The sequence below is a fragment of the Dermacentor albipictus genome, chromosome 1, assembly GCF_038994185.2.
Source record: "Dermacentor albipictus isolate Rhodes 1998 colony chromosome 1, USDA_Dalb.pri_finalv2, whole genome shotgun sequence".
Taxonomy (NCBI): Eukaryota; Metazoa; Arthropoda; class Arachnida; order Ixodida; family Ixodidae; genus Dermacentor; species Dermacentor albipictus.
This window is the reverse complement of record NC_091821.1, coordinates 325,658,882-325,676,783: the sequence shown is the minus strand read 5'-3', so window position 1 is coordinate 325,676,783 and position 17,902 is coordinate 325,658,882. Positions and strand designations below refer to the sequence as shown.

The 17,902-nt window shown below is 42.5% G+C and overlaps 1 protein-coding gene across 9 annotated transcripts in view; it reads right to left on the bottom strand.

Moving 5' to 3' along the window:
* LOC135910189 (uncharacterized) overlaps positions 1 to 17,902 on the bottom strand; it is a 328,772-nt gene that overhangs the window by 94,407 nt on the left and 216,463 nt on the right. For 8 of the 9 annotated variants that reach the window (XM_070531648.1, XM_070531652.1, XM_070531644.1 and 5 more), the window contains exon 2: positions 1,370 to 1,770. In XM_070531648.1, the coding sequence (XP_070387749.1) occupies positions 1,370 to 1,711 (342 nt within the window). In that variant the 5' untranslated portion in view covers positions 1,712 to 1,770. Of the gene's footprint in view, positions 1 to 1,369; positions 1,771 to 4,962; positions 5,057 to 17,902 lie in introns of those variants that run through there. The other variant, XM_070531651.1, reaches the window with a different exon arrangement.

Here is a 17,902-nt window from a genome sequence, read left to right as displayed (position 1 = left end):
GATTACGAGAAAGCGTTTGATTCTGTCGAAACCTCAGCAGTCATGGAGGCATTACGGAATCAGGGAGTAGACGAGCCGTATGTAAAAATACTGAAAGATATCTATAGCGGCTCCACAGCCACCATAGTACTCCATAAAGAAAGCAACAAAATCCCAATGAAGAAAGGCGTCAGACAGGGAGATGCGATCTCTCCTATGCTATTCACAGCGTGTTTACAGGAGGTATTCAGAGACCTGGATTGGGAAGAATTGGGGATAAAAGTTAATGGAGAATACCTTAGTAACTTGCGATTCGCTGATGATATTGCCTTGCTTAGTAACTCAGGGGACCAATTGCAATGCATGCTCACTGACCTGGAGAGGCAAAGCAGAAAAGTGGGTCTAAAAATTAATCTGCAGAAAACTAAAGTAATGTTTAACAGTCTCGGAAGAGAACAGGAATTTACAATAGGCAGCGAGGCACTGGAAGTAGTAAGGGAATACATCTACTTAGGGCAGGTAGTGACGGCGGATCCGGATCATGAGACAGAAGTAATCAGAAGAATAAGAATGGGCTGGGGTGCGTTTGGCAGGCATTCTCAGATCATGAACAGCAGGTCGACATTATCCCTCAAGAGAAAAGTGTATAATAGCTGTGTCTTACCAGTACTCACCTACGGGGCAGAAACCTGGAGGCTTACGAAAAGGGTTCTACTCAAATTGGGGACAACGCAACGAGCTATGGAAAGAAGAATGATAGGTGTAACGTTAAGGGATAAGAAAAGAGCAGATTGGGTCAGGGAACAAACGCGAGTTAATGACATCTTAGTTGAAATCAAGAAAAAGAAATGGGCATGGGCAGGACATGTAATGAGGAGGGAGGATAACCGATGGTCATTAAGGGTTACGGACTGGATCCCAAGGGAAGGGAAGCGTAGCAGGGGGAGGCAGAAAGTTAGGTGGGCGGATGAGATTAAGAAGTTTGCAGGGACGGCATATTCGCATATTCAAGGCGGACATTGAAACAAGCGTGTATTGGGGTCGTTGGGATTTATACTAAACACTGTTGTAATGGCTAAAGAAGACTGATATGACAACGAGGGTTGAAGTCGTTGTCAAAAGAAAACTAGGTCAGCCCACGAGAAGAGTGCGACGCACTGTTGAGGAGCTTTTTGACGATAAACAGGAAGGAACAGCCAAATGGTTGGGCGGAAAGAAAGAAAGAAATGTTAATAAATGTATCTGGTCTCATAAAGAAATGGGACAGACACGGTACGAAAAAAAAAAATAAGGATGCCTGCTCAAAGTTCATTTCAGTTGTTTTTTGTTTCTTTTTCTCAGTGCGCCCATTGCAGGAGAGTTTCACGAGTCGCGAAAAGTAAATGCTTACTGGGACGGAGTCTCCGCTGGACGACGACTGATTGTCCTCCTGCGAGGACACGTTGGCGTAATTCGAGTCCACGGAGGAACAGTTGCTCGCGCTGCGCCGGTGCACGTGGGTGGCGGTGCACTCCGCGGTGATCACGGTGGTCGACGACGTTTCCGACGAGGGAGGCTGGAACAGGTGGCCGCCACCGACGGTCGCGTGCCGGCGCCCCTTGATGGGCTCGACACGCGCCCAGATGACGTCGTCGCGCCACTGCAGCGGGCGGATGACGCGGCCGGGGAGCGCGAAGTGCACCGTCTTCTTCTTGGACGAGCGGCATCCGAGCGCCGCCGCCGACGAGCTCATCAGCGGCTCGAGGAGCGCGCTGCTGGGGACGGTCAGCCACACCCGCACCTCGTCGTCGCCTGCGCGGTGTGCACGCTCCAGTTAGAAAAGCAATCGCGCAGCAAGAAGTGGCAACAAAGAAAGAAAGAAAGAAAGAAAGAAAGAAAGAAAGAAAGAAAGAAAGAAAGAAAGAAAGAAAGAAAGAAAGAAAGAAAGAAAGAAAGAAAGGAAACAGACAGGCACACGGACAAGGACTATTTCCCTCGTTGAACCAAGTCATTGCCGGTGGAAGTACATTTGCCCAATATTCGACTTCATTTGGGAGAGTCCTCGCATATCTTAGACGATGCGCGTTCCCACATTCGGTGGATAGATATGCTGACTATAAAGAAACATTAAAAACAAACACTTAATTGTTTCAAATTGATAGAACAGTATTTCGAAACTTCATTACAGCTAACTTGCTGGTGTGAAGTTGATTATTAGAATGGTGAAGATGAAAGATGGATTTCTTGAACTTCGCGCCGATATGTCAGCACCAGTGCGTCCATGTGTCGTTACGGATATCGAAGTATCTTGTATTTGATTGATTGATTGATTGATTGATTGATTGATTGATTGATTGATTGATTGATTGATTATTTCTTTATCGCATACACACGTGATGGGAGGCGAAAGGAAAAGCCATTCAAGGATGGCTTGAGGGAGTCCTTCGCTCTCATACTGGCAAAGACAGCAGCAGAGGCACACACATTTTGTGACATGGTCGTACACTTTCACAAAACCATCATATTCAACACAACATTGTCATACACTTTGATAACACCTTAAAATTAAACACATCACTAGTTAGTGCCCTACACAGGGCATCATGCGTTAACATGTCAGTTCGCTTTAGTATCGAACGCCAGCACAACACTTCATAACAAAGTATGCGTAGTAATACTGGCATTAAAACAATATAATTCAATACAAATCATAAACAGCTCTAGAGGTCAATGTTAGACTAGAAAGAACGCGTACAACTCAGATAATTTTGCTTCGCCAGTATGGATTTGTTGTTCATTATAGTCATTTAGTAGGCGTGGAAGTTTGTTGTGAAGCATTTGCCGACCATAGCCAGTACGAAAAAATGGCGTAGTTTGGGATATTATGGCTGCTTAATATTAACTGAAACTTGCTGAGTTCAGTACCTGGCAAATTTAAAATGAGCTGCAGTCTAAATTCACTGATTACAAAAAAAAGAACTAGAGCCGAGCAGATGCCGTAAACATTCACGACCATCATGGCGGGCTAGCGCGGGAATTTGAAGGCGGCGTCACCACTTGTCCTTTTTTCTTGCGTCGTATCTGACTTAACCTCTTCACACACTGAGAGCGCATTTGTTGATATTGCATAGAAGTGTAATAGTCTGATAGAGTCCACACTTAGCTTTTTTTTCTGCAGTGTCACTTTAATAAAAGGCTGGAGATGTTTTGCAAAAGAATATAATGTTGGGCGATTTGGTAAGCTAACATATTCTTGGTTTGTAGCGCGAAGCGACGCACACACACAGACTAGTCACACGAAGCGCTCGTCCCGTCTTCTTCTAGCACGTGTGTGTGTCACTTTGCGCTACAAACCAAGGTTATGCTACCTCGAGATATTTGTCTGACTGATGGCCTGGCGTGCTACTGCAAATGCTAGGCTATAACTAGGACCTACGCAGTGGTCGACACAAGCACACAAAGATCATATGCGTCTGAATATTACTCTTGGTGTTTGATGGAAAACGCCACAAACTCAGTGATAAAACAAAGCATACAAACGACGCATTCTGTGGAACGCGTTCATCTGACTCCGTCTGAGTAAAGCGAATGCATCAAACAGGGCTGCATGCATTCACCTGACACCATTTGACAATTTTTTGTAGATATGCTTCCCGGCAAGCTTACCGGAAAAAAAAGAGAAGAAAAGACATTGCGCATTATCAGTATAGTATGAGAGCTTCTGGAAACTGACCCAAATATGGTAGAATATGTCAATTCTTCAAATTGAGTTGTGATTCCTTTTATTCTGAGGGTGTTTGGCGGCAACATTTGGAAGGAACATTTGGTTTATGTTATCCAGTATGGAAGTTCTCGCACAGCCGCCAAACCAAGGTCTGGCGGATTGAAGAGTGAGTCGTTTCCTATTTGAAACAACGAAGCGGAGGAAAACAGAATCACACCCAATGTAACTGGTAGCACTAGGCCCTTGTTTATTTCCGTGACTTCTTCGTTAATAACTGATCGCCCGTTTCAAATCAGCAACAATACCTTCCTTTCCTTTTCTACAAAATGTAGTGTTGTGACACAATTCTTGTATCTTAAAGTGCGACATGGGGAGAATGTTCGATAGGACAAAGCTGATTTCATGTGTAACAGCTCTACATCTCAATCTCTCTCTCCGTTTTCTTTTTTCTTTTTCTTTTTATTATTCTTCACCATTCCTCGCATCTACGTCGGAAAGCAACATAACGAAGCAAATTTTTTTTTCTGTCATTTCTGACACATGACGGAAATCGCAACAAAATTGCACGTGATCAGGCCCATCGCGCCCTACTTACCTTTGTAGAGTTAACCAACTTAGGTTCACGTTTGTAGCGTGAACATTCAACATTGCGTAGTAGCGTGAGCTTCAGTGACCGGCCCTACTGTGTGTTATCTGTACTGTGTTCTACTTTAGTCTTTAGATTTGCCCTGTTGCTCTTCCTTTCCTCTTTCCTCCCCTCCTTCCTATCTTCCTTTTCTGTGTTGCTGTCACCTACCTTCAGAAGAGTAGGCAGGCGTTGTGCCCCTTCTGGTGGCAGTTGCCAGCCTGCTCCTCGCTTTCCCTTTCCTGTTAACTATGTATATGTGTTCAAAACAAATAATAATAATAATAATAATAATAATAATAATAATAATAATAATAATAATAATAATAATAATAATAATAATAATAATGTGACCGAAATGTTCGCAAGGCTTTAAATCAACTCCAAGCTTGTCTTTTCTTTATTGCTCTCACATAAAGACACGCAAAAATACTGCAAGTTGGCCTGCTCCAACGCCTTGGGCGGCGTAGCTACCTGCGCACATCTGTTCCCTGCCCATTTTGTGTCAGCTGTTGCCTCCTTGCGGATGTTGGCCGAGAATAGCGTGTGTCAACCGTCGAACGCACGCAGCATAACCGGGTGCTCGTCGACGGCGCATGCGTTTGCGTCCGGCTAAATATATTTGCGTTCATGCGCGTCCTCCGCCATTCATTACGTTACATCCGGTCTCTGCCGCAGTGGCATCCGGGAACTTCCGGTGGCCGGAGATGGCGTGCGTGGTCACGTGAACCCGGCGGCATGGATGGGCGCACTTGGGCGCCCGCGTCACTCGATGAATGTGCGTCTCCATCGGACTCGTGCTGCGCGGAGAGTGAGTTGGCGGTGACGTCATCATCATGTGAACTGCGTCTAGGGTGTCGGATGCGCGGATAGCCTAGCGGAAACCCCTTTGTAGTTTCTGGTGAAGCATTGGCACGGCTGAAGTCCCGCGCTATGCAGCGAGTGTTAAAGCGGATTAGTTTTTTCATTGTCACTGAGACAGCCGGGCAAGGACCGGCATATTCTTAAGCTCACGTGATAACGTTGTAAAAGTGGTTAGCCGGCGACACATGGTCAACCGTCAAAAAAGAAAACTATACGTGTCATATTATGAAATACAAGACGATGGTACAATGAGGTGTTGTCGAATTGCGAAACTTAAAATAAAATGGAAAATTTGCCAACAGTGTCGATGGTGGAGCTCTCATCTTCAGTGCTAGTTAAAACTTATTGCTGTGTTCGGTCACAGGTTTTCCGAGGTTGTGAGATATCTTCCAACAAGTTTTTTACTGTTGTATTTCTGCTCTGTTTATTCCCAACGCATTCAAAAATCTATTTTTTATTAATATATAATAAAGGAGGAAGGCCGATGACAATTATGAAATTGAACCTCAAACAACCGATGTACTTAAATTTGTTTTCATTCAGCACATACGCATTCTTTCGAATATTCAAAAAATGAATGCGCGAAGAGCCGACATTAGCGTCATGTCTTGGGATGGTCCAAACTCGCAAGCTCAGTCTCAAAACGCAAAAGTTCCAGGTGTTGGAGCTAAATGATGCAAGGACCATTGTATTTGGGATGATGAAAATATATGATCAATCAATCAATCAATCAATCTATCTATCTATCTATCTATCTATCTATCTATCTATCTATCTATCTATCTATCTATCTATCTATCTATCTATCTATCTATCTATCTATCTATCTATCTATCTATCTATCTATCTATCTATCTATCTATCTATCTATCTATCTATCTATCTATCTATCTATCTATCTATCTATCTATCTATCTATCTATCTATCTATCTATCTATCTATCTATCTATCTATCTTTCTATCTATCTATCTATCTATCTATCTATCTATCTATCTATCTATCTATCTATCTATCTATCTATCTATCTATCTATCTATCTATCTATCTATCTATCTATCTATCTATCTATCATTATTATTATTATTATTATTATTATTATTATTATTATTATTATTATTATTATTATTATTATTATTAGTAGTAGTAGTAGTAGTAGTAGTAGTAGTAGTAGTAGTAGTAGTAGTAGTAGTAGTAGTAGTAGTAATTGTAGTAGTTCCATGCTACCATCTTTGAAAACAAAATGCCTGAACACGGTGTTACGACCACTGTCCGCACCATTTTATTCTTTATATTTCATGACATATGGAGCACGTACCTCTGTGTTGTTTGACTATACTAATATGTTTTCAGAGCAGCCCGAAATACTGGGTTTTGGCTGACACGTGATGATCAGCAACAGAGAATGTGTTGTACGCAAAAAAAACAAACATGAAAACAAAAGCACCAGTGCGGAGAAACAGCTGCATAACAGACATGTCAGAACAGAAACCACAAGAGAGACACAGTGAGCCATCGTGTCCCTATTGTTGTTAATACCTTTCTATGGCGCCGTTGGTCATCAACTACATGTTCGCTTTCTTATTAGGTTCTAAGCTGCTCGCCTCTCTCAGGCGAGCCATTGCTGTAAAGGTTCTGGTGGGACTGTAATGTAAGAAATACGTCTCTTACAACGTCTGTAAGACTACCCTGTCAAGTTCTTAATTAAATTTTCTCCTTTCTCGATTCTCATGAGTTCACTGAACGTAAACAAATTTATCTCCAATTCAATTTGTATTTCGGGCTTTACAATATGCTTCGATTCGTGTTTGATTGCACCTTGCTTTATTAATTGGCCGACAAGGGGCACTTTATTAATGCTGCCCCGTGTCGCGTACAGCAATCCGGACGCGCGTCTGGTTGACCTCCCTGCCTTAGCTTCCTTCTTCTCCTGATAGCTCAGAAATCTATGTTGGTAGAGAATCACTTTTCTCGTTCCTCGAGTGCCTCAATCTTCATTGCTCTTTCACTGATGCGCTTTTCGTTTATTCCCGTTAGGTGGCCAAACTATCTCGGCCTTCTCTCTTGAACATTATCTTCGATGTGTGCAAAGTAAAAGTTAATGCGCAAGACAAATCATATTAAGAAAACGAAGAACAACAAGAAGTATAAGAAACTGTGATTACTAGTAGTGCAGAAAGTTCGCAAGTGAATACTTTGTAGATTAGAATAGTTGGCCGCAGGGGCTTAAAACAAATAGGTAGAGCTGCACAACCTAGTCCTGTGGTCATCGCCGACTGTTGATTGCCTGATCGTAACGGGAGTTTCAGCAGATCCTAAGGGAAAACATTTGCGGCTTTGCGGTTTTCGCCTGAAAGCGTTCTTCTGCTTCGCTCACTCTTCTGCGCCAAGCACTCGAGTTAGGCTTAGCTGGCGCCTTACCGCGAACTTGCAGTGTTTTGGAGTTGCCGTAATGAGAAACTAATATTTTGAGAGCGGGGCAAGTCGTCTATTTACCAGAGCGTGGAGCTCAATAACATGGTGCATGAGAAAAAATACAATACAAGAACTTAGTTTTGGTGGCTAGTTATATAGAGTGAGCCGTGGCACGCTTGCGACATACGCCTTAAAGATTGCAATGTTGACGAAAAGAAGACAATTAATAGGCACACATATTTACGCATACTTCGCCCCACAGCTAATGTCGTTTGACTATCAACGAGAAGGGGATTAGGTTAATTTGTTCGCAAGGGTAGACAAAAAGAAAGGACCTTAGAAATAAGTAAGTTTTCCTTGTTGCTAGAATTGTTGTTCCATAGTAAACTAATTTTATTGTGTACACTGTTCCCTATTAATGGCCGCGTTTGTACATTTTGCGTAGCGTAAAGCAGGGCGAACTTCCGGAAATTCATCTATCCATGTCATCTGCATCGTGCATGTAAAGGGAAGTAATGTTGTGATAGCCGCTTATATATACAGTAGCTAAAAACGCTTTCGCCCAATGCAAATAGTGAATACACGACAGAGCCAATAACCGGAATTTCCACAGCGCAACCAGCAGCACCCGAGGTTTCACGCGGCCTCTGGAATTCCTTAGCAGGCCTCAGTGGAACAGCGCAGCGAGAGAGAATCCTAGTGGCGACTAAGGCTCGTGGGACGCAGCACGGCGCAGCGCGGCATTTTATCGAATCGTGGCGAAACGCTACATGTTTCTATTCAACTCCCTCCCACCTCTAATTCACGTCGACTGTACGGCAGGTCTTGGTAACTGAAAAAAAAGAACGCCTTTCGACGTGTAATGTTATAGGTCACGCCTCGAGCGTCTGCGAGGCTGAGCTTGATACGGGCCGGCGAAAACCGAGAGCGAACGACCTCACGCACGGACGAGCGCTTCTAAGGGCAGAAAAATGACCGACACAACGGCGAGCTGTGTAGCCATTGAATACGTTTACTTGTGCAGTGCTCGCCTCTTCATTTTTTCGTTCTTGATTTGTTCTGTTCCATTCTTCCTCTGGATACGCAAAAAAAAAAAAGATCAAACGTGAAAGGAGTCAGAAGTCAACGGTGCTTGAAGTGGGCAAGGTTGCGTATAAGCTAATTAGAGCACTCACGGAAAATTCGCGCTCCAGGAGTTGCCCACTTTGCCCGACCTGCCACTGCAGAGCTGCCAGTAAAGAGGAGATCGAGTTTACAAAAGAAGAGAATTTAACCTCGCAGACGGGGGTAATGACCTGGAAGGATTTCCTGAACCGTATGTTAACTCAAGTTCTTACTTAATCAGTCGAGGGCCATTGAATTTGCTGTGCGAACATTATAAACAGCTGCATATCTAAGTTAAGGAAAGGAATGTGCTGGACTAGAGCGTAGTTCATCGGTTGGAGAGTCATTTATTGCACTTTTTTTTCTTTTTTGATCAGCTGGTTGAATTTTCGATGGGTTCCGAGCCTCGAAATAAAAAGAAAGAAGCGTACAAGTACGGAAGGTTTACATAAGCACATAATTTGAACAGGAACGAAAAGAAGCACACAGGACAATATCTTTCTTTTCATATTTGTTCAAAGTGTGCACTTTTTCAGCACGGAAACATGAAGCGATCAGCTTAATGACGCATGTGAGGAAGTTGTGGTGAGCTAAGAGTTCATGGCGGCAATAACATCACTGACGGTGGAATGGGTGAGCGCGAGAGGAATATGTCGACACGTGGTGACGTTTTACTTTTGGCCTGTGATCGCTTTCTCCAAATTGGCACGCCTATAACGTTATCGCACGACGCACCTCCTGTACCAGCATATTCGTGAAGGTTGTCACTTGGATAGTGAGATGGCTCATTCACAATCGAATTGTACGCAAGCCACGAACACAGTCGTATACATTTTCAAAACAACACAAGTTCCACGGGCTGCTCTGGAAGGCAACATGCCACTGTATCAATTGAAAAGTACGTACTCATCAGTGCTATTCGATTATATGACTGCTGATCGTGCTTGCCGTTATCGCTGTCCGTTAAGTGCTAATTTTTACTGAGGACACCAATTCACGCAACAAAACATTTTATTCTTTCCATTCGTCGATCGTTTCTCTCAGTGCACAATACCTTTTTCGAGGCAACATTCATTAGGAGCGGATACCTTGACTCTAAGTACACAGGCTTCTTTTATGCCTTTAACGATGCTTGGGCAAGTAGAAAGATAGAATAAAGGAAAACCCAGGAAGATGAGAAATACACACAAACATTGCATCTTATGTCCACTTGGTTTGATATATACAGCGTGACCTGCTGCACTATACAAGTGGGAACTGCGTATCTACGCTATGTAAGTACGATATGAACAATCTCTTTACTGATGCAGACTACAATTACAATAAGCGTAGTGCTCAACATCAGAATAGTGTTTGACATATACTTCGGCTACGCAGGCCCTGCGCACGAGACAATCTATCAGACACAGGTATATTCAAAAGGACTGAGTAGTGCTTGTGTCAGTGAGCGAGAGAAGAAGGGCAACTGAAGGGGCTCGATTTTGTTGATCATGACCACACAAAGCCAGCACACAATGAAGCCAAGGAAAGTATGGGGAAATTACCTGTGGCTTTAAATTGGGATGTAGAAAATAATGAACAAAAGGGAAATGAAAGGGGACGAAAAGATAACTTGTCGCCGGTGGGAGCCGAACGGTGGGAGCCGAACGCGTACGTTACACTACGGCGATGGCTATCAACTCGTCGACTAACTTTGTTATTTACGTTTACTATATCTGGGAGTGTTAGCCAGCGCCTCTCAGAGCCATGGCGGGATAATGTGGATTACCCTGCTTTGCCCGATGTGGGTTCTTCGGTTCCGACTGGCGAAAAGTAATCTTTTCATCCACTTTCATTTCCCGTTTTTTTTTTCATGAAACCATAGTTAATTTCCCGATACTTTCCTTGGCTTCATTGTCTGTTGGCTTTATGCAGTGTCAGATGGTAGCTCGTAGGTCATCAAACGAATGCTTTCATCGCGTCTATTGCTCTAATGCCCGGATGACCGAAAAGAATGCTCTTCCAAGCAGACAAAGGCAGTTCCTGCTAAAAACCAAAACTTTTGTAGGAACGACGCTTCATTTTTTGGCTTCGTGACTCGTCGGTGCCTTAGTGTACTGCGACTACGGCGACGCGAGAAGAAGAAAAAGAAAGATACAGCGCACTGTCCTTAAGGCCTTCGCACCGTTTCCTTATGCCGCTGTAGAAGCCTCCTAAACAACAATGCTTCCAGGAAAATACCATTTAACTTGAGTGTCTTACCGTTACTGCTAAGCATATGACCTTGGGCTGCTGGACCCTGCAAGGTTGTATGTAGTATGTTCAGATAAAGACTGAAGTAAAAGCATCAGTATAAGTGGGCCAGCAAACGCCCACAGTTCGGCATACGGGAGCCCCAGCTGGCCGAAAGGCTCGAAGAACTTATCCTTGAGCCCACAGCCCAATGATCTGCAAGCTCTCTCATTCATATGGGCCATTACTCGTTTATCCTAATGCTGGCCGTAGCTCCAAACGCTAAAACAGCGTGCAATGAAAGCTAAGAGCGTTGCCCAAAGCATCACCCTCTCTGTTTAGGCGGACTTTCTCGGTACTAACCTATGTAATAATAAGCAAACTGTGGTTTCCTACAGCACACTGCTCATTCCTGCATGCATATGTGCCCTGTATGTAAAGTTGAAGCAAACTCAGCCTCAAGGGACGTGCACGACTGCAGCAAAGTAACATGGAAGCAGGACCATACTTGGTTTTGAGTGGATTAGCTGTGTTTAAGCTACAAGCACGAACAAGATATATATATATATATCGCGCGGGTGCAGAATCTGGCTCACTTGCTGATATTAGGTAACATAGCATGCGAAGGCCTATTAGCCATGACCTCTCCGCCTAACACAACGTGTTACGTGACGCCATCGGGGAACATAAGATGTTCCACATCCGCCCACCATGGCTCTGGGTAGCGCTGGCTAACACTCCATAAATAGAAACATAAACAGTAAACATAAACACCAAAGATAGTAGACGGATTGACCGCCCTTGCAGTAGCACAATAGGTAGTGCAGCGCACGTTTAATTCAGAGATTGTGGGTTGGGTTCCGGCCGGCGACAAGTTGTTGTGTCGTCCATTTTCATTTCTCTTTTCTTCATATATATATATATATATATATATATATATATATATATATATATATATATATATATATATATATATATATATATATATATATATATATATATATATATATATATATATATATATATATATATATATATATATATATATATATATATGTATATATATATATATATATATATATATATATATGTCTTATGGTGCCCACTATATTGCTCATCGATTCAGGCACGCTATCGCTAAGTTCTCATCACTGCGCCCGTACGTGTGTACATAGGTTTTTATTTGTTCACTTGTTTATGCCACTTCTCAATTGTAATTAAACAATCAAATGTTGCGGAAAAGCCAGCGATGAAACTAGCGTACATTTATAATATCACGAAATAAACCTGACAACGGCTCCAATCCTTTGTGATTTAAGCACAGCTATAGAATTAGTAACGATGATACCCGCCGTGGTTGCTCAGTGGCTATAGTGTTGGGCTGCTGAGCACGAGGTCGCGGGATCGAATCCCGGCCACGGCGGCCGCATTTCGATGGGGGCGAAATGCGAAAACACCCGTGTACTTAGATTTAGGTGCACGTTAAAGAACCCGGTCGAAATTTCCGGAGTCCTCCACTACGGCGTGCCTCATAATCAGAAAGTGGTTTTCGCACGTTAAACCCCATAATTTATTTTTTTTTAGTAACGATGATTTCTTTTTTCGTGATGCACGCTTTAGTTGATAACATAAGTAATTAACAAATCACTGCGTTCGAAAATGGCCACCTGGATATTACCAGCGTGCAGCCATCTTTCACCTTCCGTGCATAGGTGCCCAGTACGTCGTCCATTAGTGGCACGGCGCCCTCTAGATACACTGCCACCTGAAATTTCGAAAAACCAAATACGTAAAACGTTTGCAGTAAAACGTACTATATACCGGATATATTATAACACAGTCGTACGGCTCGCTCTTTGTCCCTAGCTAAATAGATAGCAGTCATGGCGTACAGTACCTTTGGAATAAAAAATGGAAAATGAGACATCCACTCATCCACCTTGCAGGTTTCCTAGAACTATTACCTCAGTGTCTTTGGATGTTCGTACGCACCACAAGTCAAGCCCCACTCAGAAAAATTTGCAGAAGTGCGTAAGGCCGTATTCCATGTCATTCTTTCTTATAGGCTTATAGGAATTGGCTTTTACCACTTTTGTAATCGGATGCTTCCTTATTTAGCTTGCGTTGAACAAAGAGGACAAAAAACAAGTCTAGCTCAATTTGTTGTCGAATGACGGCATTCCGCGAGAAGTGATGCCGTCGTTTTCATCTTCTATGCGACAGATTCTGCAGCCACGCGGAGCACCCTCACATGGCATATGATTCGACTCCATGTCCCAAAGTATCTGCGATCTGTTTTATGATAATAAACTTACAAAAAATGGTTGATGTCATAACGGTCGTCGCAAGCCAATTAAAAACAACTCTTTATAGAACCTGGAAGATGAAATAAACTAACATAACATGTCGCGAAGCCGTGCTCCATGCCCAATTGTAGTGATTTAGCCCGACTTTTGAAACGTTTCTCTTTCCAGAACCGCTATATATATATATATATATATATATATATATATATATATATATATATATAAACGAGAAGAAAGGGGGTTAACCGAGGGGCCACAGTTTTATTAGGTATATCATAAGAAGCCAACAAACACTGACACCAAGGACAACATGGGTGAAAATACTTGGGCTTAATAAATGTAAATAAAGAAATGACACAGTAATGGAAATGCAAGTGCATGAAAAAAACAACTTGCTGCAGGTGGGGAACCATCCCACAACTTTCGGTAGAGCAATTCGTAGAGCATCGCACGCGAAATGCAAAGGATGCTTGTATATATTTCATCATCATCATCATCATCAACAACATCATCCTGGTTACGCCCACTGCAAGGCAAAGGCTTCTCCCATACTTCTCCAGCAAACCGGGTCATACATATATATATATATATATATATATATATATATATATATATATATATATATATATATATATATAGACCTACTTAGGAGCACTGTAGCAACGTGGTGCTTTCAGCGGAAAATAGATAGGCAGAATGTGGGCGCAGAGAGACAGGTCAGTGAAGAGGCTCGCTAAAGCATGCCTACAAATTTGACCGGCATGCGATAGGAGTAGTCTGCTGTATTGCCTTCATAAGCATCCAGGTATACATGAGGCTGATTGGCTGTTGCATCGACAAACACCTAAAAGAGCCTCAGAATGCACCCAGAGGGCCACTTTGTGCATCCCATTTGGCCATCCATTGCCGCTATTACACTATGGCTGCGTGGCAAATTTTGGGCACACAACTGTTTCTTTGACCCGAGGCAACCAATTTATCGGGCCGGCAAGTGAGCCGTACGGTGTAGCGAAGGACGAGAGGTGTTGTTTGAGCCAGCATACCTTACCATTGCGTGAGAAGCAGATGTCCTTTGCAAATGACAAGAAGAAGATAGTTTACAACAATGAAGAGTCTTGAATTCGCTCTAGGGTCTATTCATAGACCATAGTCTTCTTTACAGATTGCAAGGAAGGCATTGCGAATTTTGGGCAATTTTTATGTATAATGAAACTTTGTATTGACGCAGCGCCAATGTTTAGGCGTTTGAATTTTATTTTTATCAATTCATTATGTTTACTTTGCACTGACTGCATGTGCATTCGAGATTTATTTTTGTTTCTTTAACCTCGGGCTAAAGTGGCACTTCGTGTCACCCACATTTTTTTTCATTTATTTTTTTCATGTTAATCAGTATATTTTGTAAGTACATTTCGTCTCTCATAGCGCCTTAGCTCATACATCAGGGAAGTAGCAGGAAGCACGTGTTTGCAACCTCTCCACCTGATTTTCTCACTATATCTCTTTAACGAGGAATAACAGTCAGCTCTTTCTTGTATATATTTTTTCCCAATTAAACTGCTCAATATGTTTATACTTCTGTAAGGCAACGCGTGTTCTTCCACTGTAAAGCTTCCGCGCAGTGCAAGTGAGCCCCAATTTCAATTTCAGTTTAGAGTTCATTAAATACAGTGTAAGTGCACTACGAGCAACATGCAGATGAGAGTCTCGAAGACAGATACTGCAATGGGACGGTCCATTAACAATAAATATGTTGAAACATAAAAAACACAGCTAACTACAAGAAGATCATAATAAACGAGAACTAAAAGAACAAGAAAAAAGAACAAACACTATCGAGGGATATACATCGTGACAGAAGTGCTCCAAATCAGAAGTCAAATACAATGCTATAAAGCAACATAAAAAGAAAACCTAGCTCAATACATACATATATCACAAGGGAATATAACGAGGATAGGATAGGAATAAGCTTTATTTGTCCAACGGTTATTGATGTTGGTGCCCGGGGCTAGGAACATTTAGTTAGTTATACAGCTATTAATCCTTCAGCTTAAATTTAAATGCTTAAGGAAATGAAAAAGATTTGAGAGAATGAGAGGAACTTTTGCACAGTTCTATAGCCGCGAATGAAAATGTCACTTTTTCACAACTAGACAACTAGAATGAACTTCAGGCAGTTAGAAATTCCAGTAACACGCAAACCTAGTGTTAGCTTTAATAAGCAAATTAGAATCAATGAATTTGTGGGAACCTGCTCAACGTCCTTCTTTTTTACCTTAACTTACTCTTCCGAACTACACGTTTAGCTGTTAGTCAGCACTCATGTCCGGTGGTCTCCCTCTCCGTATTTGTGACTTGCCTACCTCTCGAGCTGAAACTTCAGTATGAATACCTATCAGCTCGATCAGTTCATCCTCTTAAGGGAACAGGGTTTACGGCCGCAGTAAGCGTCTCGCAACCACCGGCCTTTGTTTTACTATTTTGGGAGCTTTTTTCAATGCGTTTCAAACCTTTCTTTGTGAGGCTTCTTAATGAAAACTGGAGAGGGTTGCCTGGCCGAACGCCCAGTATGCTCCTCCAGATGAAGATGATAAATGATATGATGAACGCATGATGTACGGCACTTAACCCGCCCTTCCCCTCCTACCCCGCCGCCAGACGAATACGCATACCGTGCATATAACACAATATAAAAATACTGCAATATCTCGTTGACACTTATGTCCCTGAGAAAAGTTAAGGGCGCATTCGTAGCATGGGCATGATCAAGTGGCATTGTTCCACGGTTCAATTACCTGCTATAGCTCAAGGTGTGAACCCCCAGGGGAATTCAGTGTGGTCTGCAGGACAGTCTTTTGGACTAAAGATATGCCACTAATGCAGAATAAGTGTGCTATTGTTCTTTGCTTTTCTGTAGTTAGTATACATTTCGTTATGTACTAAGCCGAAACACGCGGTTCAAAGCAAAAATGACGTTGGGTTCAAATATAATATGAGCGAGTAGTTAGTCGTGCGGCTTATTCTCATGGTAAATGAGTGACGGCTACCTGTCCAAGGCCTGTGCGCGCTAAATAATTGTTGATATATTTGGATTGTGAAACGAGGTCGTTGCTCTGGAAAAATCTACAGCCCTCATCGCGCAGCGATCATTGTGTTTCGTACCTCAGAGGAATACCTAACCCGAGCAATGACATGTAGCAGATGCGGCCATTTTTCTCAAGATAAAGTAACAGCACGGTTCTTGCCCCATGTCCCAGGCTCGTGGAGCTTATATATGTATGTGTGCACTTATTAAATTTACGAAGAAAAAAGAAAGCAATAGAAAGGGCGCGTGAAAAATCAAAACGTGACCAACTTTCCCAGAACTATTCTCGGCTAAAGTGTGGCAAAACAGACGATATATTTTTGAAAGAAAGAAAGAAAGAAAGAAAGAAAGAAAGAAAGAAAGAAAGAAAGGAAGAAAGAAAGAAAGAAAGAAAGAAAGAAAGAAAGAAAGAAAGAAAGAAAGAAAGAAAGGGAAGTGAATGATGACTGTGTATATTTCGTAGCACATTTATTTCGTAACTTGTGAGCTGAAGGGAACTATTCCACAAATTTTGCAACACTTCATATGTTTTACTTAAAACACTGCATTCGATTATAGGCTGGATTTTACAATGATCTGGTTCATTTGCGCCATCTTGACAGTAAGGTCGCCGTATGATGAACTCTTGCACATACGGAGGTACATGAGGTAGTTGTTCACGCGGTAAAGAATAAGCAGTGAGAAAAATAAGTGCGGGGGAAGTGCGTCCGCGAGGATATACTTGCCTCGCTGCGTTTGGCTTGCCACATGCACATCGCATTCACATCGCATCCACTGGCGCGTCGTTTCGACGGCTCCCAAGAAGTGAACAACAATGCGACGGTGATAAGAACAGAAAAAAGAAATGCGGGAAAATGCAGCTGCAAAATGAATACGAGAAGAGGTCTCTTCTTGTGTTACCGACACGCGTGCCTGGCCGGTCAGTCCTCATCATTGTTTTGCTCAGTGGCTTCTGCCGTTCGTCGGAATGGTTCGTAAGAGGGAAAGACAGATTGTTTTTTCGTGCTCTTCTGCGAGCATATCGCCCCACAGCAGTCCTCTATGCAATGCGCGAAACTCTGGGAATCCATTTTTTATGCCTTCTAGGTACTGTAACGAACAACTGCTGGTGTCCAAATATAGTGAGGCTTCGTCGGAGACCAAAGAGAGAGGAAACAAGAGGTGAATAACAGAGAAGTTAACCAGATTAAGTGTCCATTTGGCTACTCGGTACAGGGGGGTCTTGCAATGACTACTCTGCACAGGGAGTTGGGTTAAGGGCAAAAAATACGCGAAGACTAAAAAAAAAAACCAGCATTTCTTAAAACACCTGTTTGAACCATGGCCAACAGCAATTTTTTGTAAACGTTACAGAACTTGGATGATACCAGTGATATTACTGAGCAGTGACACTGCTGAGCAGTCACATTCCCGACTAATGCTAGATTAGACAGCATTTGTAATGCCATTCTTCGTTCAGAGTGGCATAGAATGTGGTATTTCATTTTTATTTTGAAGCGATGTATTGCGGCATTTAGTGGCTCTGAGCGTTTGGTGTGTTATGTCATTTTATGATATGTTTATTTTCCGGATGTGCCCTTTGGGATGTTCGTTCACTTTTTATACATT